At 38.5% G+C, this 23,955-nt stretch overlaps 1 protein-coding gene across 5 annotated transcripts in view; it reads left to right on the forward strand.

Moving 5' to 3' along the window:
• Positions 1-23,955, forward strand: part of Tasp1 (taspase 1) — a 201,562-nt gene that overhangs the window by 97,420 nt on the left and 80,187 nt on the right. For 4 of the 5 annotated variants that reach the window (XM_051183284.1, XM_051183283.1, XM_051183282.1 and 1 more), the window contains 2 exons: positions 3,244-3,363; positions 12,177-12,255. In XM_051183284.1, the coding sequence (XP_051039241.1) occupies positions 3,244-3,363; positions 12,177-12,255 (199 nt within the window). The remainder of the gene's footprint in view (positions 1-3,243; positions 3,364-12,176; positions 12,256-23,955) is intronic. The other variant, XR_007834444.1, reaches the window with a different exon arrangement.

The following is a 23,955-nucleotide window of genomic DNA, read 5'->3' on the forward strand; positions in this document are numbered from 1 at the left end:
TGTGGAATGGTTTTTAAATATTTATGAAGTAGTTCTGATTTTTGCAGGTGGTGTAGACTCTTAGGAATATAGAGCTTAATTTAGAACAGAATCCTCTTTGCTGCATTTTTCATTTTTAAAACCACATTACAATAAATCTATCTGTGTCAGCTATACTGACATTGGTTTATATATCTCTCTATAGTGCTTTCATTAGGTAGAAAATTTCTCTTAGTTTATAGTATCCCAATTGTGATCCAAGGACTGCTACTGCAGATAATACTTGTATGTTTCTCTCTTCAAAATTCTTATCATGTAGAATGTGTAGGTCAGATCAGTACTCCAGTTTATTTAAAACAAACACATCAAAATGCAAACAATTAATAAATATCCTAACAAAATAGATTTTAAGGCCTGAAAGTTTAGCTACGTAGTAGAATATTGCCTTATATGATGAGAAAATTATTAATCTTCTGTCTTCAGGAAGATTGGAATTAAGAAAAATTTTAAGCAGTCTTGCCAATCTGTACCCATTTTTGCACACTGCATAACAGATGTTCACCAATGCTTACTTGCACACATCAGACAGACACACATGGTATGTGTAGATCTAATACATATATTAATTATCTGGATTCTGCCATACATGCTACAACATATATTTGTGTTAAAAGATCATGTTATATACTGTAAATATATGATTTTTGTCAGTTTTAAGTGAAGGGAAAAAAGGGTGGGCAGTGGTGGCACATGCCTTTAATCCCAGCACTTGGCAGCAGAGGCAGGTGGATCTTTGTGAGTTTGAGGCCAGCCTAGTCTACAAAGAAAGCTACACAGAGAAATCCTATTGTGAAAAAAAAAAAAAAAAAACCACACACACACACACAAAGAAAAGGGAGGCTGTCTTCAAATGTTAGAGTGTAATAGGAAAACTGTAATTCATTTATTTATCAGAAGTTGTCTTTATCAAGCTGACAAAGCCTTACCTGATGTTGTATATGGGCTGGGAACCAAACAAAGTATTTGTAATTTTCCAGATCTGTACAACAATGGCACAGAGTGCTGCTATAGATCCCTCTAAAAATAGTACTGCCAAGGAATCTCATACTAAACGTATTCTTGATTTTATGTCAACTTAACTGTTAAGGAAAGTTGAGTCTATTTATTTAAGAGTTGTCTGTTTTAAAAAAGAACTAAAAGCACTTATATAGGTTGGTATTTGAATATACTTGGTAGTATGCCTGTTATAGCATGTAAGTGATGATATGCTTCCAGCTGGATAAGCAGGGTAGAATACACATCTTATTGTAGTAGCAAATTAGTCTCAGCTGGTTTGAGTACTGTACTTGATAGTCCTGTGGAATGCTATCAGATCTTGGTTTTCAAAGTCACGTCTATGGACCATCAGTGTTACCTCTGAGACAGACATAGTCTTGGCTAGTTCCTGGGTTACTCCACAGGAATCATCACTTAAACAGATTCTCTTAGTGATTTGTATGTCCATTAAAGCTTGAGAAGTCCTGCTATAGAACACAAAAAGCTTATAATTTGGACACTTTTGTAATTAAGGTTACAAAGTTAAAAAATTTAGAGATCATTTATATGAATACTAAACATGCTCACCTTAAAAACTCCTTTCTTGTTTGGCTGATGATAGCCCATAGAATGCTACTGGATCTTGTTTTTCAAATGCATTTTGGTGCATTTCTGTACTTTGATTCTCAATCTTATGTAGCAAAGAAGATAAAGGGTGAAAAGAAGCAAAACCATTGCTGTAAATCTACTTAGTGGCAGCCTCTGTCATGACATAAAACCAGCTTTTCAGAGGAGAAAGACTTGCTCAGACACTGGGGTGTATAATCACTACGGGCTTGTTGTGCACATAAATAGATGCTGAGTGAAGTGGTGTATAGGGATTAGATGCCCTACTCAAGGGGTTGGTAATCGAGCCTGAAACTGTCCTTGCAAGGCATACCCATGAGCAAAACTATAGTATTCTGGGATGTGACCATGCGATTCCATTGGCTACCTTTCCTTCAAGTGTGCACTTCAAGTGTTACACTTCCTTCATCCCCAAGAATCTTTCCTGCCAATGTCAGAATTGTCTGCCATTGTTTCATTACACTTGAGGCTGTTAGAACTCTGAATAAGAAGTAGAAACATGTGACTGCTTCCTGTTACTATATTTAAATAAAAATGTTGTGACACACTCTACCTTTTCCTTCCAATTTAATTTAGAGAAGAAAGCTTTTGTTTGCATTCTCCTTGTAATGTTTGAAAGCCCCCTTCAGCTACTTAGCTGAGATGACTCCAGGAGCTCACAGACTTTTTGTGATGAACTTTTGTTTTCTTTCACCTCTTGGGGCACCAAGTGTACAAATGAAGTTTTGCTCAATAGTGTGAGACAATCAAGCTGTAGTGGTTGGTTGGCTAGTTACTTTTGTGAACCTGGGCTCTTGCTTGCTTCTTTCATTCATGCCAGGGGTTTGGCATACAGTTTGACAACCTTTTCTAGCCTAAAGAATACTACCATGACTGCTAATGTACACTAACCTTTCTTTTTAATATGTGGTAAGGAAATTTTATCCATACCACTTTCAATTCTGTTCTTAACTAGTAGTTTGTCTTTTTGTCATGGATGTCCAGGAAACCTTTGTGGTAGGAGACAGTTGCTATTAATTATTAAAATTTAAATGTCTTAAACATGTAGGACTGGTGAGAACACTCAGAGACAGAAAGTTGTCTTCTAGTAATACCCAGTTTTCTGTCACCAGTTACTAAGCATATTAATAATAGCAGAAAAGGGTCCATGCCATAGCATTTCTCTTAAACAAGGGATTGATGGGAAAATGATAGTGTCTCTCGCTACAAGATGGTGAATGCCATTCTCTTTCCTTTCTGAATGCATTATTCACTCTTGAAAGTCTGCATGAAACCTACTTAAAAACAGAAATGGAAGCATTTGTTGGCTCCTTCTGGTCACAGGTCTTTTCACCCACACATTCTTAGCCACTTATTTAATCATTGAGATTGAGAGAAAAACAATAAAATAATAAAGAAGTGCACTATAAATGTCCCATTTAAGAATTAATTAAGGGATTTTTTTTATATTACACCAGGCCTGCTAAATACTGTGCCCACTGTGCAGTCATATTTAGATTCCTCACACCAGACTTGGTGAACACCATGCCTACCTACTGTGCAGTCATATCTTGGTGGCTTATGTCAGGCTTGGTGGACACTCATATCCCTTTTGTTCCACAGGAAAATGACTCAGGCCCTTTGGACACAGTGGGTGCTGTGGTCGTCGATCATGAAGGGAATGTGGCTGCTGCTGTCTCTAGTGGAGGCTTGGCCCTGAAACATCCAGGGAGAGTTGGACAGGTAAGGATTTGTGGGTTACTTAATCTCCTTCTCAAAACAAAATCCAGTCTTGTCTAAGCACAACCAGCAAACTACTAGGGATATTTTTTCCTTTGGAAAAATAAAACTCCTTGTTCTTGAACATTTACGTTTTTATAGATCAAGAACAAAATTCCTTTTCAGTCTTATTCCTTTAAAGAACTATCTCATGGTGACAGGACTCTTGCTGATGTTTGTAACCAATAATCCCAGCTTTCCTGCTCAGCAGCCTGGGATGCACTGGCCTTTGTTTGTAGTAGACATTTAATAATTGTGTATTGATTTACCTCTTCCTTAGTAAATATCACTGTAGGAGCAAGCACTCCCTGACTGTATTGCCCATTGCTTTTGAAATGTGAACATGGTTTTAGACTAACACGTTTTATTCCTTTCATTCAGGTCGTAGTGATATTCTGGCACTCTATGTCACTTCTGATTTTAAACATTTTACAGAGTAGCTAAGATTTCTGGTCACCCTGCATCACAGACAAAAGACTCTATTCATTATGAAGCTTTCTTACTCTTGGTTCTCTTGCAGAGCTTATTTTCAACATGCCTTCCCCATCTTCAATCTTTAATTTTGTATTGAAAATGAAAACTAAGAATGATTCGATTCCATTGGTCTACTTGTCTATTTTTGTGCCAATACCAGGCTGTTTTCAGGAGTATAGCTCTGTAGTAGAGCTTAAAGTCAGGAATGGTGATGCCTCCTGAAGTTATTTTATTGTACAGGGTTGTTTTGGCTATCCTGGGTCTTTTGTTTCTCCATGTAAAGTTGATATTATCCTTTCAAGGTCAGTGAAGTATTGTGCTGGGATTTTAATGGGGATTGCATTGAATCTGTAGATTTCTTTTGGCAAGATTGCCATTAACCCACATACCTACAAACACCTGCATTTTGACAAAACAGCTAAAAGTATACAATGGAGGGAGGAAAGCATCTTCAACAAATGGTGCTGGCACAAGTGGATGATGGTGTATAGAAGATTGCAGATAGACCCATGTCTATCGCCATGCACAAAACTCAAGTCCAAATGGATCAAAGACCTGAACATAAATCCAGCCACACTAAACCTTTTAGAAGAGAAAGTGGGAGATAACATTGAACAAATTGATATAGGAGACCACTTCCTGAATATAACTCCAGTAGCACAGACACTGAGATGTACAATTAATAAATGGGACCTCCTCAAACTTAGAAGCTTCTATAAGGGAAAGGACACAGTTGACAAGACCAAACAGCAGCCCACAGACTGGGAAAAGATTTTTGCCAATCCTACATCTGACAAGGGCTGATCTCCAAAATATACAAAGAACTCAAGAAATTAGTCAACAAAACACCAAACAACTCTATTAAAAAATGGGGTACAGAACTGAAGAGAGAATTCTCAATAGAGGAAATCAAAAAGGCTGAAAGACACTTAAGAAAGTGCTCAACATACTTAGCTATCAGGGAAATGAAAATCAAAACAACTTTGAGATACCATCTTACTCCTGCCAGAATGACTAATATTAGAAACACCAATGACAACTTATGCTGGAGAGGATGTGGAGAAAGGGGAACACTCTTCTACTGCTGGTGGGAGTGCAAACTCGTATAGCCATTTTGGAGGTCAGTATGGCGGATCCTCAGGAAAATCGGAATCAGTTTACCACAGGACCCGGCAATCCCCCTCTGAGGCATATACCCAAATGATCCATATCCATACAACAAAGAAATGTGCTCAACTATGTTCATAGCAGTACTATTTGTAATAGCAAGAACCTGGAAGCAACCTAGATGCCCCTCAATTGAAGAATGGTTAATGAAGATGTGGCACATCTACACAATGGAATACTACTCTGCAGAAAAAAAACAATGGAATCTTGAAATTCACAGACAAGTGGATGGAACTTGAAGAAACCATCCTGAGTGAGGTAACCCAGTCACAAAAAGAGGAAGATGGTATGTACTCTCTCATATATGGATTTTAGACCCAGAGCAAAGGATCACCAGCCTATAATTTACACCATCAGAGGAACTAGGATAAAAAGTGGATTCTAAGATAATCATATAAGTAAGGTCCCTCACAGAGGGGAGAAGGGTCAAGTTCTCCAGAGCACATGGGGAGTGGGGGGGCAGTTAGTGGAGGGAGAACTAGGAGAAAGAGTAGGGGAGGAGAGGTAAGTACATGGGACTAGGAAGATTGAGTCAGGGGAGGAATAGAAGACAGAAAAGACACACACACACACACACACACACACACACACACACACAGAGAGAGAGAGAGAGAGAGAGAGAGAACACAAACATAAAAGAGGTAGCCATTATAGGATTGAAGAGAAAACTGAACCTAAAGAAATGTCTAGTGACCTATAAGACTGACTCCAACTAACACTTTGAGCAACAATGGAAAGGCTACCCTAAATGCCCTTCCCTGATAATGAGATAAATGACTAACTTATCCACCATCATGGAGCCCTCATCTGGTAACTGATGGAAACAGAAGCAAACAACCACAATAAAACACTGAGCCGAACTGGAATCCACATGCAGAGAGGGAGGTAAAGACCATGTTACAGAAACACATAGAGACAGTGGACCTGAACAAGGAGGTGCTAATCGGCCCTCAGACTGATAGCTGGGAATCCAGCATGGGACTGACTCAGAACCCTGAACATGGGTCTTAGCTAGAAGGCCTGGGAAGTCTAAGGGACCTCAGACAGTGGAACCAGGATGTATTCCTGGTGCACAAAAGGACTTTGCGGACACATCCCCCATGGAGGGATACTGCCTTAATCTAGAGACAGAGAGAAGTCCTAGTCCCTACTTCAAATGACTTGACAGATTTAGATGACCCCTCCTGGAGGGCATCACCTTACATGTGGAGTTGGGGTGGGTGGGTGGGTAGGAGGGGAGGGTGGTGGGGGGCATGTGAGGTGGGGGAGAGAGGGAAAGAGGAAGGGAGGGAGAGGGAACTTTGATCGATATGTAAAATAAGAAAATTAAATTAAATTAAAAAAACTAAGAATGAATTTGATATACCAAGTACAATGGGTTTTATGACCTGATTTTACTCATTTCTTATGACCTTAGTAAATATTTGTGACTCAAGATTCGCTCCTTTAGGTTATGAAGATTGTATTTAAAACTCAGTCTGGATCTTGTCCTATATGTGAAATGAAGCTCATTGTGTTTTATGCTCTCAACATTTGAAGTCAATGTCACTGTTGGTTTGGTCATGGTTGTTACTGATTGCTTGGAGCAGTGCTTTTCTCCAGTCATCCCTTGGTATGGACAGGTTTCTACACTATACTTCTATATGCCTGTGATGTGAATGGTAATAGTAACTGATTTCATGTAGAAAACTTATGGGGAGTGATTACTTACCATTTGTATGGTATGCTTGCTTGAATTATAAAAGCCTTTGTTCACGCATGTTTTTCTGTATTATGCAACTACATATCTGTCAATTTTGGAATAAGACAATCAAATTTTCTAAGTCATACGTAGATGTCCTGGTAAAGATGATAAAGAAAGCCAACAGAGTTGCCTCTTTTACTTTGTAATCCCTTGACTTTCTCCACTTTTTTGGGGGGGGGGGTTATAAAATAATAGCAGTAGCAGGGTTGATGGGGGATGTTACCAGGGTGCTGCATCCAAAAGTCTTGAAGCCATTCTGCCACCACAAATGGAATGTCTGTGAAATTTATACATTGATTTGTTTCACTTGGCTTGTTTAAAAAGTTACTATTGTGAAAGCTACAAACTCATCAAAACCTGAGTCAAAGTGCTTAGAGGAAAACACAGTTGCTTGCTTGTATTAAGTTGCTGGAGATACGAAGGTTCAAATGAGAGATAAAACTAGGAAGCATAAAAGCATGGTCTTTCAAAGACTAAGTAAAAATGTGTAGAAAGAGATGCGTTTCAATGTATTGTAAATGCTCAAAGAAATGATTTTTGAAAATTAGCATACCTGCTATAGATACTTAATAGGAGCATAGATTGTAAACTTTTTTTAAAGCAGAGTTTACTTGTTTTAGTGTAAACCATGACAGTTTATAGCTGGAATGTGAGCAAGGAATTATTAGTCTTTATTAGTTACCAAGTTCTGAAGATGAAATACTGTAGTGCTTACTAATTTGTGGAAGATTAGCACAACACATTTAAGTTGCACATCACAGTTCCTAGTAATGAGCTATAGCTGTCATTGGTTATACACTTGCAGTGTTCAACATGTGCATTCATTCACGTGATCCTTTGGCAACAACATGAAGTGTCTATTATTCTTTGTTGTTTTGTGGCATGAGGTATTGAACTCAGGGCCTGTGCATGCTAGGCAAGCACTCAGAACTGTATTCTTTGCCATTACTTTTTTCTTTCTTGAGACAGCCTTACTAACTTGTCTATGCTGACCTTGAACTTCCTGTGTATCCCTGGCTTGCCTTACACTTGTGATCCTCTTGCCTAAGCTGCCAAGCAGCTGGGATTATAGGTCTTTCACTACAATCGCTTGCCACTTTATTATACTCCTTTCATAGAAAACACTAGTTCTGAGACAGTTAAGGCATGTATCATTTATAGAAGCTATTTTTACTAAATAACATTTTCAATACAATTTTACTTCCAAAATCATAGGAAACTGTTAATCATTTTTCAAGGTGGGCATTTTAGTAACAGAAGTGAATAATAGAGGTTCAAGCTCTATATTATTATTATTATTATTATTATTATTATTATTATTATTATTATTATTGTATTTTTGTTAGTAGCTCCTCTTGACCAATTTCAGAAGGTTGAGAAGTAAGACAGCTTTGAAGCTATGGAATTAAGGGTAGATATTATGAAAGGACTTTTCGAAAAGGGTGAACGATACTGTGAATCCTTTTTTAAGAAGGTGTCTTCTCTTGGCTTTCTGAAGGGTTTGGATATATATGGTCAGGATAATAGTGGAGGATAGACTGGATACAGGAAAGGCAGATTCAGCTCTGCCACAGGAAGGCAAGTTGAATGGCTTATCATGCATACCTGCTGGTTTTCTGTTGTGCTAGGAGGGAAACAAAGCCTCTGTGCCATTGGGAAGAATTATTGTTTTGGGATTTTTATTTATTTATTTTTTTTGAGACAAGATCTCATGTACCCAGGCTGGCCCCAAACTGAATATGTAGCTGAACTTGATCCTTGAACTGCTGATCTTGTTGTCTTTACCTCTGGTACTGGGTCATCTGTGCATTACCATGCCCAGAAGCTGTTGTAATGATAGTTGGGAATGGCAACTGTGGTTCACTGTGGTATAGGAGATTTCATTCTGATAGTCCCTGGATTACTGCTTACGGAAGATGATTAGGGGGATGCTTTGTTTTAAATAAAAAAAAAAAAATAGTTGCTGTGCAACTTTCAGGGTGCTGTAGAAGGAAATTATGTTGTCTCCAGAGAGCAGAACCAGCACTATAGATAGAAGTTCTAATAAACAGGTATTTGGCCATCTAATGAAGAACATTGTAGCAGTTAGAAGGATAACATGTTCCTATAAGGCAGTGAGTTTTGGTAACAGAAGCAGGTGGGTGCTGCATGGAGACTCCTACTGGGTAGAATTTTGGCTATTTTAAAAAGTAAAAATGTCAGAAAACCTGAAGTTTTATTTGGGCCCGCTGTTCTTTGCCTGTCAGCTAAGTGAGCCCCTAGAATAGTGTTGGGGGTACCTTTATCAATAGTGGTGAGTACTACATGTATTATAAGTTCTAGAAAATCAACAAGGTATTTTAGACCATTTTAATTTTTGTATTGTGTTTGTTTTTGGTTTGAGACAGGGCTATGTAGCTCTGGCTGGAATTTACTGTGTGGGATTAGGTTTAACCTCAGATCTCCCTGCCTCTGCCTTTTGAGTTCTGGGATTAAACTTAAACACCTAGTTTAAGTTTTATTTATTTATTTTTTTTAAGCAACTTAATTCTTTCAGTGTTAGCCTTTGCTATGAATTCTGTGTGTTGCTCCAGCAAAGTTTATCCAGGTTACTGACTGGCAGGTTAGCCCATAGTAATTTTTCATTACTAATAGTGGTGTAAAGCATTTGCCTAATTTTTCTAGTACTAATAAAAACCAGGAGTCAGAAAATGAGGTTAAAAATCGAAAGCGCTGAGGAATGATTTTTTTCCCAGATCAAAAAAACCTGCCAATCTTTTCCAAGCTCTTCCTTCTCTTTTCTCTTTTCTTTGTCCCTCTATCTTTCTCTGAGTTGGCCAGAAAACTCTATGGTTCATTCCAGCCAGCTGTACCTGTACCCCATCCTCCAAACCAAGGTCCAATTGCATTGGTGGTCTTGGAGACAACAAAAGCAAATCTCCCAAGTAGTGTGGCGATGAACTCTCTGAGTAGCATGCCTCATACTTTCTTAGAGTTTTAAAATTCTACTGGTAAGGGCAAGATAAGTTGTTAGTTATGAATCCCCTCTCAAAGGTAGAAATGTCATTGTAGATGTTGGGGAATGTGGTAATTTGAATGTAATTGGCTGACATAAACCCCAAAGGGAGTGGTACTATTAGGATTTCTGGCCTTGTTGAAGTAGGTATGGCCTTGTTGGTGGAAGTGTGTCAGTGTGGTGGCAGGCTTTGAGGTCTTTTTTTGCTCAAGATTCCCTCAGTGTGACACTAAGCCCACTTCCTGTTGCCTTCTGATCCAGTTGTAGCCAGACACCTACGCACCACCATATTGCACCATGATACAAGTGGACCGAACCTCTGAAACTGTAGGGGAGCCACCACAATTGAATGTTTTCCTTTATAAGATTTACCATGGTCATGGTGTCTTTTCTCAGTAATAGAAACCTTAACTAAGACAGGGAGATAAAAGTAGGCATTCAGAGTGGAATCATTGGAAACAAAATAGGAAGGATTTTCATAATTGTTTATAAGAAGACCACAGTAGTTTATCATGTTGTCAGTGGTTTTGGAAATACAAATCTGCCTTATCCCTGAGTGAAGTGATGAACTGAACAGGTCTTTCAGCCCTCCTTCTTTTCATCTGGCAGTATCGCATACTGGTTAGTATGTGTGTTCTGGGCGCTTTGGCCCAAAGCTGTTTGCAGTTCCTCCTGATTCTGCCTGAAACAGAAGTCCTCAGAGGCTGGGAGCAGCTCCAAGGCCTGGGTAGTGGTCCTACTTCCAGGGCTTCACCAGATGCTGAGGCAGGGGCTCCAGAAGCCAGAATTCTTATCTGTACATCCCTCAAGAAATTCAGTGTTTCTCTTGTTTGAGAATCCTTAGTTTTTAAATCTTTTTTTCTATTTTATTGAAAATAGATTTTTTTTTTTCTCTACTCCTCCCAATACCTCCTCACCTCCCATCAGGATCCACTATCTTTCTGTCATTAGATAACAAACAGGCTTCTCGGGGTAATAATAAAATACAATAAAACAAAAACTAATACTTTGGAATTGAGTAAAACCAACAGAAGAAAGAGAGCCTAAGAGAAGGCAAGAGAAACAGAGATCAACTTGTTCACACTTTCAGAAATCACGTAAAAAAACACTAAATTGGAAGTCGTGTTATATATGCAGAGGATCTGGTGCAGGCTCGTGCATGTCCTGTCCATGCTGTCTCAGTCTCTGTGAGTTCATATGTGCTTTGATCATGTTGATTTAGAGGGCCTTCTATCCTCTCTGCATCTTCTATTGTTATTTCCTCTTCTTCTGAAGGGTTCCTTGAGCTTGAGGAGAGGGATTTGATGGGGCCATCCCATTTAGGACTGATTTCAAGAGCCAGCAGAGTGACTATGAAAGGGAAAGGTTTTTAAGGATGGGAAAATTTGCTGAAGGAAGTAAAGCAACTTTCTTTTGCTGTTTTCTAAGAGCTTTTAGATTATTAGAATAGCAGAACACATTTGCTAATGTGTTGTGTGTGTGTATATGTCTGCATTTGTGTGGGTATGTGTGTATAGATTTGAAATTGATGTTTTCCTTGATTGTTCACTTTATTTGCTGAGGCAGCATCTCTTACTAAACTTGGAGCATCTTGATTCTGGCTGGTCAAGCTATCAGCTTGCCCCATGGATGCTGTATTTCTGCCTCTATTTCTGGGATTACAGGTCACTGCCATGCCTGCCTGGCTTTCTATGTAGGTTTGGGAATCCAAATTCTGGTCATTATAATTACATAGCAAGTACTTTAAATATTAAGCCTTCTCTGAGGCTTTAATAGTTTTTTTGAATGACATATATTATCAATACATATTTTGAGATATAATTTGTCTAATTTATATACATATTGATTTATTAATGTTCTTAGCTCCTAGAGAAAACAGAGTGAAGGAAACAGGGAAAGGTTAGTCAAAGACACAGTTAGGAAGGAAAAATAAATTCTGGTGTTCTTAGAGCCGAGTGAGAGTATGGTTAACAGTAATGGATCGTATATCTAGACACAGAAGATACTGCCTTGAGAATTTGTGTAGTTTTTATAATTTTTAGAACTTTCTTAACTTCTGCTGTTATGAACTAGTTTTTACTGTTATTTCTGTGTGTGCATGCACGTGTACATATGTGTGCACAAGAAGACATCTGGTGTGGCTCTGCAGTCATCCTCTTGTTTTCAGTCCACCCTGTTTTCTTGGGGTGGGGATTCTCTTATTTTCACTTTAATTAGCAGATAGTGTAGTAGGCTTCATTATGACACTTTATACTTAATTTGTTTTGTTTTCTATTTTGTGTTTTGTTAAGAAACTGAGTTTTATTTGATTGATATGACTTTTATCTCATATTGAAAACTGAAAATTACATATAGTATCCACTAAGTATTACATGTGTCTATTTTCTGTTTTTCTAGGCTGCTCTTTATGGATGTGGCTGCTGGGCTGAAAATACGGGAGCTCATAACCCCTACTCCACAGCTGTGAGTACCTCAGGTATTTGCTGCTTTCATGGCCATTTTTCATAGCTACAATCCTATCGGTCATTTAGTAATTAAAATCAGTATTTGGGGGGAACATTTATGAGAGGGTTGATGCATGAAAACCATCATTTGGGAGGTTTAAAAGATTGTTTAGTTTCCTATTATAAATGCTTTACAAACTTTATTAATAAAACTCTGATATTAATGGTAACTTATGTTTTATTATCTAATTATCAATAGATATGGCCCCCATTGTAAAGGGCAAGGGTTTTTTTCGCCCGCCGCCTGGTCTTGTCCCGCCGCCGCGCCAGCCCCAAATAATGCACAGAGACTCTGTATTTGATACAATGTTATTGGCCAGGTACTAGTTTTTTATTGGCTAGCTCTGCCTTAGTTATTAACCCATTTGGTTAATCTATGTATGTCCACGTGTTCTTCTTACCGGAGCCGGCGGCCACGTCCTGCTCTCTCCAGACTCTCCATCCTGACTCCTCCTTACTACTTCCTCCTTGTCTCCTAGTCCCTCCTATCTTCCTTTCCTATTGGCCAACAGTGCTTTATTTATTAAACAGTATGAGAAACATATACAGAATGACATCTCCCATCACCCCATTTACACAATAACATTAATTTTGAAACATCCTTTAAGGGGGGGAAAAAGGTTGGATAAAAGCAGCCATGGGGAAAATTACAAACATAAAACTCACAGGGGAATACTCAGCAAAAAGACAGAAAGGATGTATGTGGACTTCCAGAGAAAACCCAGAGCAGACACAGATGTAGAAGTAATAGGCAAAGAGAAAAAAGTTGAAATCAGGAAGATAGCAAAGACAACAAATCAGCTAGAGAAAACATGTAGAGAACTGAAGAGAAAGAATCCAACACAACTGTTTTCAGGAGGAAGGAAATCCTGTGAAGGGAGCTGAGATAAAGCAGGTCAGAAAAGAAAGGAAAACAAACAAAAACAAACAAACAAACAAACAAACAAAAAAACAAAAAAAAATCAAGTGAGCACCTAGTTCTATGTTATACTGGGCATAGAACTGTATTATAGATGCTTTGTACAGAAATGTCCACAATAGCCATGCTTTTGATTTGAAGAACTGAGTTTGTTAATTGTGCAGCAAACAGAAAAGACAAGAAACAAAAGCAAACCAAAAAATGAATGTGATGACAAGCAGCAGAAGGACAGTGGAGCACACGATCAGGCAGTTAATTGAAGACACAGCGGAAAGCAATGGGCTGGGGCGAGTGGGGGGGACTGTAACAGTCAGAGGGCTATGCTATGCAATGTGTCACTTTGTTAAAGAGATTCACTCCCTTTGGGATTACCTAATTCACCAATAAACCCAGTTTTTAAAAACTGGTGGTGTGGAAATTAGAATAGGGGCATACTTCATAAATTTGATACTGTTAAGTAGAATGCAATGACAAGTAAAGCTAGAACTGCACGACTAAGGTCTTTACAAACTCCCCTTTCCTCTCTCTTCCCACTTTGTCTCCCCTGTACCAATTCTTTCCAGTTCATGGTACCCAGAATTGCATTTGAATGTGGATATGAGTCATGTCATCATGTTACAACCCTTCAAATTAAAGGATGAAATGCCAGAACTGGAGGATGATAGAATAGATACCCTGTGTCTCCTTTCTGTAGGACCGTGTTTGCTCTTTTCTTGTTTTTCCTGAGACTGTTGTTGTAAGGTTGATGATGGAAACTCATGTCAAAGTTGGGTATTCAAGTCATAAGAAAGGTGGGACATAGAATTTTGCAATTATTTGTCCAGAATAAAAAGACTTGTGCCTTGGGCTGTTGTAGAAAATCCAGAAACCTGGCCACTGTTTTGGTTTATATATCTTGGAAGGTGATAATTGAAAAGCAGATAAAAAATAGTTAGTTATGGTCAGAATAGGGCTCTCCCAAGGCTAGACAAGCAATTTGGTCATTAGCCTGAGGAATAAACTCCAGCATCTTGTTCTCATCATTGGCTGGAGATGAACGAGTAGGGGTGTGTGTGTGACAGGAACTGCTCTTTCAAACTCTGACAAATATTCTGGAATCATGGGACTTTGCAACACTAGGGAAGGAACAGAGCAGTCACCTTGCTTCTTGTCCAGACTTGTTAGTTGTGCTTGCTAGTCGTTGCTAACAACAGGAATAATTGGCCATTGCTGTAAGTATGCAGTCAGTTGACAAATGGGAGGTCCCCAGTGCACATCTTTCACTATTTATGTTCTATTGACTATATGTCACATCTTTATAAAATACACAATATTTAATACTATTAATGAAAACAAAAATATTACCAGTAGAACACCGAGAAAGCATTTTCACTTCACTTAGCACATGGATGTTACTTTATGAGAAAATAAGGAACTGAGCGGGCGTGTTCCTTCAGTGATGTGTTTGCTTCACTGGTAATACACTCACTTCCCATTCTGTGCCTAACATTTATAATGGTATATAAACCCTAATCCTTTGAACACAGTGTGAATAGTAAGCAAAACGAACATACCTAATTTCCACATGGTGTGTAACAGAGAACAAATTAGAACAGCTTGCTTTGAGAAACAGCTCTGTCACTACCATAGTGTGGGAGGATATCATACCTTCTGATTCTAGAACATTCCTCTCATTTCCCCTCCTCACTATGTTTTAGATGGCTGAAACTTTCAATGGCTAGATTTGAACTTTGGTCTGTGCTTCTCCTCTTGAGTGCTAGATGACAGTTTTGTCTAATCAGAATTGTTTAAATACAAATACAAAAAAGGCATATTTTAGAATTGGTGAATTATTCAAAGTTTTTATTATTGCCTTTTTTTAAAAAATGAAAATAAGTCACTTGTAAGTTTTTGAAGTAAGGCAGACTTATGAGAAAAGGAGGGCTGTGGGTTTATTCGTATCTCTTGAGAACCTGTCATAGAGTTTTACACATGGTAAGAAACTAACATTTAAAGAAAAGAATTGCACATGTGCCTCCAACAACTTTTAGAGTGATGCTACCTTTTCTAAAGGTTGTGTTCATCACATAATTTTCTTAAGTAACATTTTAAAATATAGTTTAATTATTTGCTGAATTTGGATTTGCACATAATTTTCCAGTTGAAATTAAATGTATACTATAAGATACATTTTTGTTGGTCTCTGTCCATATAAAGGAAGAACATGTGAAGGATTAGAAGATCAGAGGGGGAAAACAGCTGGAGATTGAGTATATGTTCTGGTTGGCCATAAGGTTATCTTCTGTTACTTTTCCTCCTTATCTTCCTCCTCTTTTCCATCCTTCTCCTCTTCTTTCCCTTTTGTTGAAAAATGGATCTTTTTGTCAGATAATATATTCAGATTTTAGTTTTCCTCCCTCTACTCCCAGTTACTCCCCACATCCCCTTCTATCCAGATTCACCCCCTTTCTATCTCCCATTATAAAACAAACAGGCTTCTCAAGGATAACATCTATTTGTCTGTATGTGCATCTATATCTGCCTGCCTGTCTGCCTGCCTGCCTCTATCTATCTATCTATCTATCTATCTATCTATCTATCTCTATCTATCTATCTATCTATCTATCTATCTATCTATCTATCTACCTACCTACCTACCTACCTACCTACCTACCTACCTACCTAGATTAAGCATATATACAAAGAACACAGAATAGTACAAAACAAGCAAACAGAAGGAAATGAGCCCAAGGAAGAGATACATATTCAGAGACTGACTCATTTGCACCTTCAGGAATCTCATAAAAACTCTAAATATAGACATAAAGAACCCGTAGACTAAAAAGATATTTAAAAATAAATAAATACGACAGGCCACACCAGTCAGAAGAACAGATAAGTGATCCACATGCCAGCCAAACTGCCCCACTCCCTAGATTCTGTTCCCTAAGATCTTTCCCATGGCCCACCTTCCCAGCTTACTGCTGCCCTGCTGCCTGGCCCTATCCCCAACACCAGGGGACCTCTGTCTCTTAGAATCAGACAATACCAGTCAGAAAAACAGCGCATTGGCCACCATCCTGTTGGGTCCTTCCCCCAATCCCAGTGTACCTTTGACACTGAGGCTGCTTAGGTGCAGGCCACATCACTAAGAAGAACAGAGACACCCTGCTGCACCAAAGGCCAAGCTAACTGTTAGAAGGCCAGCTCCCAACTTGGACAGATACTCCCTACCAGATCAGAGGACGTGCTGGCCTCCAGAAATCCAGGCCAGAAAGACTAGAAAATCAAAGTGGAAACAAGGGCCAAGGAAGAAAACACCAACAAAGACAAACTCAGAAATTAGACCTAAATCATACCAAACCCAGATACTAAATGCCAGTGTGAAAATACTGGCACCACCAGAGCCTACGTGACCATCCTAATACTCAAGACCTGCATACTCCAACACAGCTGAAGCATGAGAAAAAGACCTTAAAAACAAATTCATGAAAAGGAAGAGGTTCTTAAAGAGGAAGTGAAAAACTCTCTTAAAGAAATCCAAGAAAAGACAACTAAACTTTGGAGGGAATCAACAAATCCCTTAAAGAATGTTAAGAAAGTCAAGGAAAACAAACAGGTGAAGGAAATGATTCAAGATAGGAAAATCGAAACAGAAGCAACCAAGAAAACACAAACTGAGGGAATTATGGAAATGGAAAATCTGAGTACATGGAAAGGAACTACAGATGCAAGCATCACCATCAGAATACAAGAGATGGAAGAGACATTCTTAGGCATTGAAGATGCAACAGAAGAAATAGATTCATCAGTCAAAGAAAACATTAACTCTAAAAAGTCCTAACACAAAACATCCAGGAAATCTGGGGCACTATGAAAAGACCAATCCTAAGAATAATAGGAATAGAAGAAGGAGAAGGATACCAGCTCAAAAACTCAGAAAAATATATATAATAAAACCATAGAAGAACATTTCCTAACCTAAAGGAGAACATGCTCATAAAGGTACAAAAAGCTTACAGAACACCAAACAGATCAGATCAGAAAAGAAAGTTCCCATGCCACACAATAATCAAAAATACTAAACACACAGAACAAAGAAAGAATTTTAAAGACTGCAAGGGAAATATATGTGTGTGTGTGTGTGTGTGTGTGTGTGTGTGTGTGTGTGTGTGTGTGTGTCTTCTCAACAGTGACTCTAAAAGCCAGAAAGTCTTGAACAGATATCTTGTATACACTAAGATACAATGGATGCCAGCCTAGACTAATATATTCAACAAAACTTTCAGTTACCATCGATGGAGAAAACAAGGTATTTCGTGACAAAGTCAAACTGAAAAAAACATCTATCCACAAATCCAGGTCTGCCAGAGAAGGAAAATGCCAACCCAAGGAAGTTAAACATCCCTTTGAAAATATCAAGTAGTAGTTAATATCAAACCAGCAAATTCCAAAGAAGGTAATCACACACACACACACACACACACACACACACACACACACACACACACACACACTTGAACATAACACACAAACACACATATATTACCACCAGGGACAAAATCACAACAATTAAGAATCATTGGTCATTAATGCTTCTCAGTATCAATGGAATCAATACACCAATAAGAAGACACATGCTAACAGAATGGATGTGAAAACAGGATCCATCCTTCTGCCACATACAAGAAACACCTCAACATCAATGGCAGATATTACCTCAGAGTAAAGGACTGAAAAAAAGATTTTTCCAAGCAAACTTAAGTCCAAGGGACTTAAGAAGCAAACTGATATAGCTATTCTAATATCTCACACAATACATTTCAAGCTGAAATTAAGCAAAAGAAGGACATTTCATACTCATCAAAGGAAAAACGCACCAGGATAACATCCTATTTCTGAATATGTATGCCCCACATGAAAGGGCACTAAATCTTTACTCACATGTTTACTAAAGCTTAAAGCACATATCGAACCTCACTTTTACCAATGAACAGGTCGACCAGACAGAAACTAAACAGGGAAATAATAGTACTAACAGGCATTATGATGCAAATGGACCTAGCATATATCTCCAGAACATTTCATCCAAATACAAAAGGATGTACCTGTTTCTTAGCACCTCATAGAACCTTCTCTAAAATTGACCATTTTAGAGATTTAGATACAACTCAAGTCTCAACAGTTACAAGAAAATTGAAATAACCCCCTGTATATCATCAGACTACCATGGCTTTAAAAGCTAGGTTTCAACAAGAAAGAACAGAAAGCATACAAACTCATGGAAACTGAACACTCTCAGTATAATTACGGACATTATTACTGGGTGAAGGAAGAAATAAAGACTTCTTAGAATTCAGTGAAAATGAATGTACAACAATACCCAACTTAAGGGATACAATGACAGTGGTGCTAAGAGGAAGGTTCATAGCCTTAAGTACCTACATAAAGAGATTAGAGATCTTATACCAGCAGCTTAACAGCACACCTGAAAGCCCTAGAACAAAAAGAAGTAAATGCACCCAAGAGGAGTGAGTGGCAGGAAATAATCAAACTGAGGGCTGGAATGAAAAAAAAAAATACAATAACAATAATCATTACAGAAGAGAGTTTTTTTTTCTAACTAAAAGGCAGAGAGAGAATATCCAAATTAACTAAATCATAAATGAAAAGAGGTCTATAACAACAGACATCAAGAAAATCCAAAGAATCATTAGGCCATACTTCAAAAACATGTACTCTTGAAATTGAAAAATATAGCAGAAATGGACAGTTTTCTCAATAGATTCCACCTACCAAAGTTAAATCAAGATCAGATAAACAATTTAAATAAACCTATAATTCCCAAGGAAATAGAAGCACTTCTCTGTGTTCAATGAGTAGTGTTTGGTAGTATTTGTGCTGTTTTCAGCAATAGGGCCTTACTGTCAGTTGTGGAGAGCAACCTATAGTCTTGAGAAAAGCATGGGTTGTTTGGTTGTCCCCATGGGACCCCTATGACCATCAGCTCAATTAGATTTAACCAATTCCTGGAACCAGAAGCTTCATTTGGTGACAGGAGATGTCTAATGAGTCCCTGTCTCCTCCTTTTTGGCTATTCATTTTGATTGCCCTTATATATGTATCTATTTTAGGAAGCTTCTGTATTATTTCATATTGTCCCTCAAATGCCCCTTCATTTTTAGCTCTTTCTATCATATTCCCTCTTACCTCCAATTTCATACTTGTTTTTCCCGTTTCAACACCCCATCATGCAAACACAGCTATCTATTCTATTTCCCTTTCCTAAGGAGATCTTTCTGGCCCTGTCCCCACCCCCAGTTCCTTATTCTATATCTAACCTCTATGGTTCTATGGACTGTGGCTAATATACAAGTGAATACATACCATTTTTGTCTTTCTGAGTCTGGGTTACCTTACTGAGCATGATTTTTTGTTGTTGTTGTTGTAGCCATCCATTTATCTGTGAATTTCACATTTGTTTGTTTTTTCTTCTAATGGCTGAGTCATATTCCAATGTAATTTTACCACATTTTTCTTATCTATTCTTCTACTTATGGGCATCTAGGCTATTTCCAATCTTTAGCTGTTATGAAAAAAGCAACAATAAACATGGTTGAGAAATTGTCCCTGTGGTAGGATGAAACATCCTTTGGGTATATACCAAAGAGTGGCTGAGGTGGATATGGAGGTAGATTATTCTTGTCTTCCAGATGAACTGCCACACTAATTTCAATAGTGGCTGTACAAATTTGCACTCTCAGCAGCAATTGATGAGTGTTCACATTATTATATATCCTTGCCTACATGAGCCATCAGTTTACTGTTCTTAGACATTTTGATGGGTCTAAGATGAAATTTCAAAAGTAGTTTTGATTTGCATTTCCATGATGACTAAGAATGTTGAACATTCCCTTAAGTGTTTCTCATCCATTTGAGTTTCCTTTTTGAGAATTCTCTGTTTAGATCTGTATCTCACTTTTTATTTGGGTTTGCTTTCTTTATCTAGTTTTTATGTGTGTTATGTTTTGACTATTAGCCCTCTATCAGATGTGAAGCTAGTAAAAATCTTTTCCTGTTCTGTAGACTGCTACCTGATGATGGTGTCCTTTGCAGTGCATAAGCTTCTGTTTCATGAGGTCCTATTTATTAATTGTAGATCTTCTTATTCCTTGTGCTAACAGTGTCTGTTCAGAAACTTTTTCTGTGCCAGTGTGTTCAAGGCTATTCTTGACTTTCTTTTCTATCAGGTTCAGTGTGTCTGATTTTATGCTGACATCTCTGATCCATCTGAGATTGATATTTGTGAAGGGTGATAAGTATGAATGTATTTGTACTCTTTGACATGTAGCCATCCAGTTTGACAAGCACCTTTTTGTGAGGATACTGTCTTTATTCCACTGTGTATTTCTGGCTTCCTTATAAAAAAGAATCAGGTGTTCATAGGTATGTAGAGAATGACTGTGTCTTCAGCTTGATTCCATTGAACAACATGTTTGTTCTTTTTTGCTGATATTATAGCTCTGTAGTACAATTTCAGGTCAAGGATGATAATATCTCCATCAATTCTTTTATTATTTAAGATTGTTTTAGCTCTCCCTCCCCCCTCTGTCTCTGTCTCTGTCTCTCTCTCTCTCTCTCTCTCTCTCTCTCTCTCTCTCTCTCTCTCTCTCTGTGTGTGTGTGTGTGTATGGGGTTTCATCTGAATCTGAAGATTGTCCTTTCCAAGATCTATGAGGAATTGTTTTGGAATTTTGAATTGGCAATTGTATTGAATCTATAGATTGCTTTTTGGTAGGATGGCCATTTTACTGTATTCATCCTACTGATCATGAGCATGGGATATCTATCTTCTGATAGCTTCTTCAATTTCTTTCTTAATGACTTACAGTTTTTATCATGTAAATTTTTGACTTTCTTAGTTATAATTACTCTAAGATATTTTAATTATTTGAGATTGTTGTGAAGGTGTTGTTTCCTTTCTTTTTTTTTCTTTCATTTCTTTCCTCTTTGTGGTTTCATAGATTTAAGGAATTTATTCATATACTCTTTAAGTACTGTGTTTGAGTTCCTATTGCTACAATGAAACACCATATCCAAAAAGCAATTTTAGGACGCAAGGGTTTATTTGGCTTATAGTTCTACACTGTTCATCATGAAGGTAGTTAAGACATGGACTCAAACAGGACAGGCATCTGGAGACAGGAGCTGGAGCAGAGGTTATGAAGGAGTGCTGCTTACTGGTTTGCTTCACATGGCTTGTTCAACCAGCTTTCTTATAGAACACAGTGCCATGAGCCCTGTGTCACCACTCACAATGGGCCCCCCTTCCCCCCATCAATCACCAATTTAAAAGATTCTCTACAGGCTGGTCTATAGCTCGATCTTATGGAGGTATTTGTTTTATTAAGTTCCTCCTCTCAGATGACTTAGTTTGTTTCAAGTTGATACAACTCTAGTCAGAACAAGGACTTCTGTCATATTCATAGACTATTAAGGTCGTTCATTGCCTTGTTTTAGCCATATTGCATTTCTGAGAGCTTATTGTGGTTGCTGGGCTTTAGTAGAGACATATTGTCCTAGGTGTTATTGATTGTGTTTCTAAGCTGGTGTGTAGGTGTCTAGGTTTGGGATGATTGTAGATCAAGGTGCTGATATCTGGTCTTTGTTGGGTGAGTGTTTTGTTCCTTGGCTTCTGGTGCCTTCTCTGGTAGGGAATGCCTCAGGGTTCCTGATAGGTATGGCCACTGGGGTTTCTGTGTAGAATGTGTTTCTAGGTATTGGGAGCCTACACTTAGGAATGGGGATGGGCTAGGAAGAGGGTTGAGGAGGTTCACTGGAGTAAAAACAGGGTCTTCCCCTAGGATCTGCTTAGTCCCTTGGAGATGGGGGCAGAAACCTCGGTGAGGGCAGGAAGTCTGCTGCACTGCTGGGGATAAGACTGGGGATTGGATTGGAAGAGAGGAAGGAAGATCTGAAGCTAGCTAGCCTACCTGCTTTGCTGGCTTGCTTGCTTCTTTGACAGGGTTGTCTGGCAGGTTTCTGAGTATGACTTCTAAATGTGGGGGGTGGGATAATGGGATGAGTGGGGAGGAAGCTTGGAGGAGATCTTCGTGTTTCTAAAGAGCTTTGAGGTGAAGAAAAAACTGCTCCCTGGTTTCTGCTTTGGAGCCCAGTGCTTTCTGATTGGCTAGGTTCTTTGCTTTTATGGCCTGGAGAGCTGTTCTGTGATTTGTCTGAGTAAGTAAAAAGGTAGATGGGATTTTAAAAACAATGTCCATTGAAAACATTGTATGCTTTAAATTGAGCTACTTACTTACTGACTGGAATCTGTTCCTTATGAGCTTTGGAGAATTTGTCACTTTTTTCCTGGTTTCTCAACCATCCCTGCCCTCTCCTCTTCCCACCTTAGGGATGTTTGAGGGTTTGTGCTCAAAAACTACTCATGGCATCATCGTCAAGAGTGGACAAGTAGACCTACAGCAGGAGCAGTAGTGGACTGATGCTGAAGTGTGGTGTTGGCTAGTGCCACAACTGCTCTTTCGGTGATGTGGCAAATCAGGAAATCATGCTGCAACTTTCCTGTTAGCAGCCATCATTCTTTATATTTTGTTTTCTGTGTGTCATAGGCACTTTTAGCAGCAATTACCCCAGTTGTCCTCTAAATGTTTTATGCAAATAAACTTGGGATTTAATCTTTCTAGTTCTTTCTTCATTTCATAGCAACCCTGCAAGGTGAAATATCAAGGAATTGTTGAGACTTGTTCATTATTTTAGTTCTTTTTCTTGCTCTGTTTTATTTAGTTTTTTCAGACAGGATCTCTGTAGCCCTAGCTGTCCTGGAGCTTTCCATGTAGACCAGACTGGCACTCATCCCACAGAGATACCTCTTCTGTGCCTCCCAAGTGCTGGGATTATTTGCTCTTGAATGTATTTCAGGCAAGCCTTCTTCTCTGTCACTCCTTCATCTTCTCATTTCAAGACTATTAGCAACTTCACTAGGTGATTAACCCTGTGAGCAGTGCTGACACAGCTATTAGAGGGGTCTGTTCCTTCTGGAACTCCTGCCCTTGTCAGATGCTCAGGGACTCATTCTGCTATTGTCCCTCTTACCTCATGAACTGCAATTTCTCATTTTGCTATCTTTATACCTCCTGTCTTTCTACTTCTCAGCATCTGAACATCAAAGGCTTAACTTTTAGCTTCTTCTCACCTTCTTTGTACACACATTCCTTGAGTGTTCTGTCCAGTCTGATGGCAATCTATCATCCATCTTGATCCCTCACACTCATCTGTCCCCAACTTGGGTCCTCCTAGAACTCATTTATAATCCACAGGTTTGTTAAACATTGCTGCTCATGTTTCTAACAAGCATTTTAAAGTTAGCATGTTCAAATATGGGCTCTTAATTTTGCCCTTAACTCACATCATGTTCTCTTGAAATCTTTTTTATACACCAAATGGCAAATTCATCTTCCCAGTGGCTCAGGTCAAAATCAGGGCACTATCCTTTGACCTTTCCTCCACTGCCCACCTCTCGTTTTTCTTTTCTTTAAATACATTTAAATGTGACCATTTATTAGCCAATTGGTACTGCCAGTCTACCCCAGATCCATCATTTCTAATCCAGTTTATGGCAAAAGCTTTCTAGCTTGTCTCTTGGATTTTACTCTTTATCCTTTTAGTGAGTTCTCAGCATTGAAGTTCCCATTTAAAGCTAACTCCATACCTCCCTCTTTTCTCTCTTCTCTCCCTTTCCTTTCTTACCTCCCAC

This window comes from Phodopus roborovskii, unplaced genomic scaffold (assembly GCF_943737965.1).
Source record: "Phodopus roborovskii unplaced genomic scaffold, PHOROB, whole genome shotgun sequence".
Classification (NCBI taxonomy): Eukaryota; Metazoa; Chordata; class Mammalia; order Rodentia; family Cricetidae; genus Phodopus; species Phodopus roborovskii.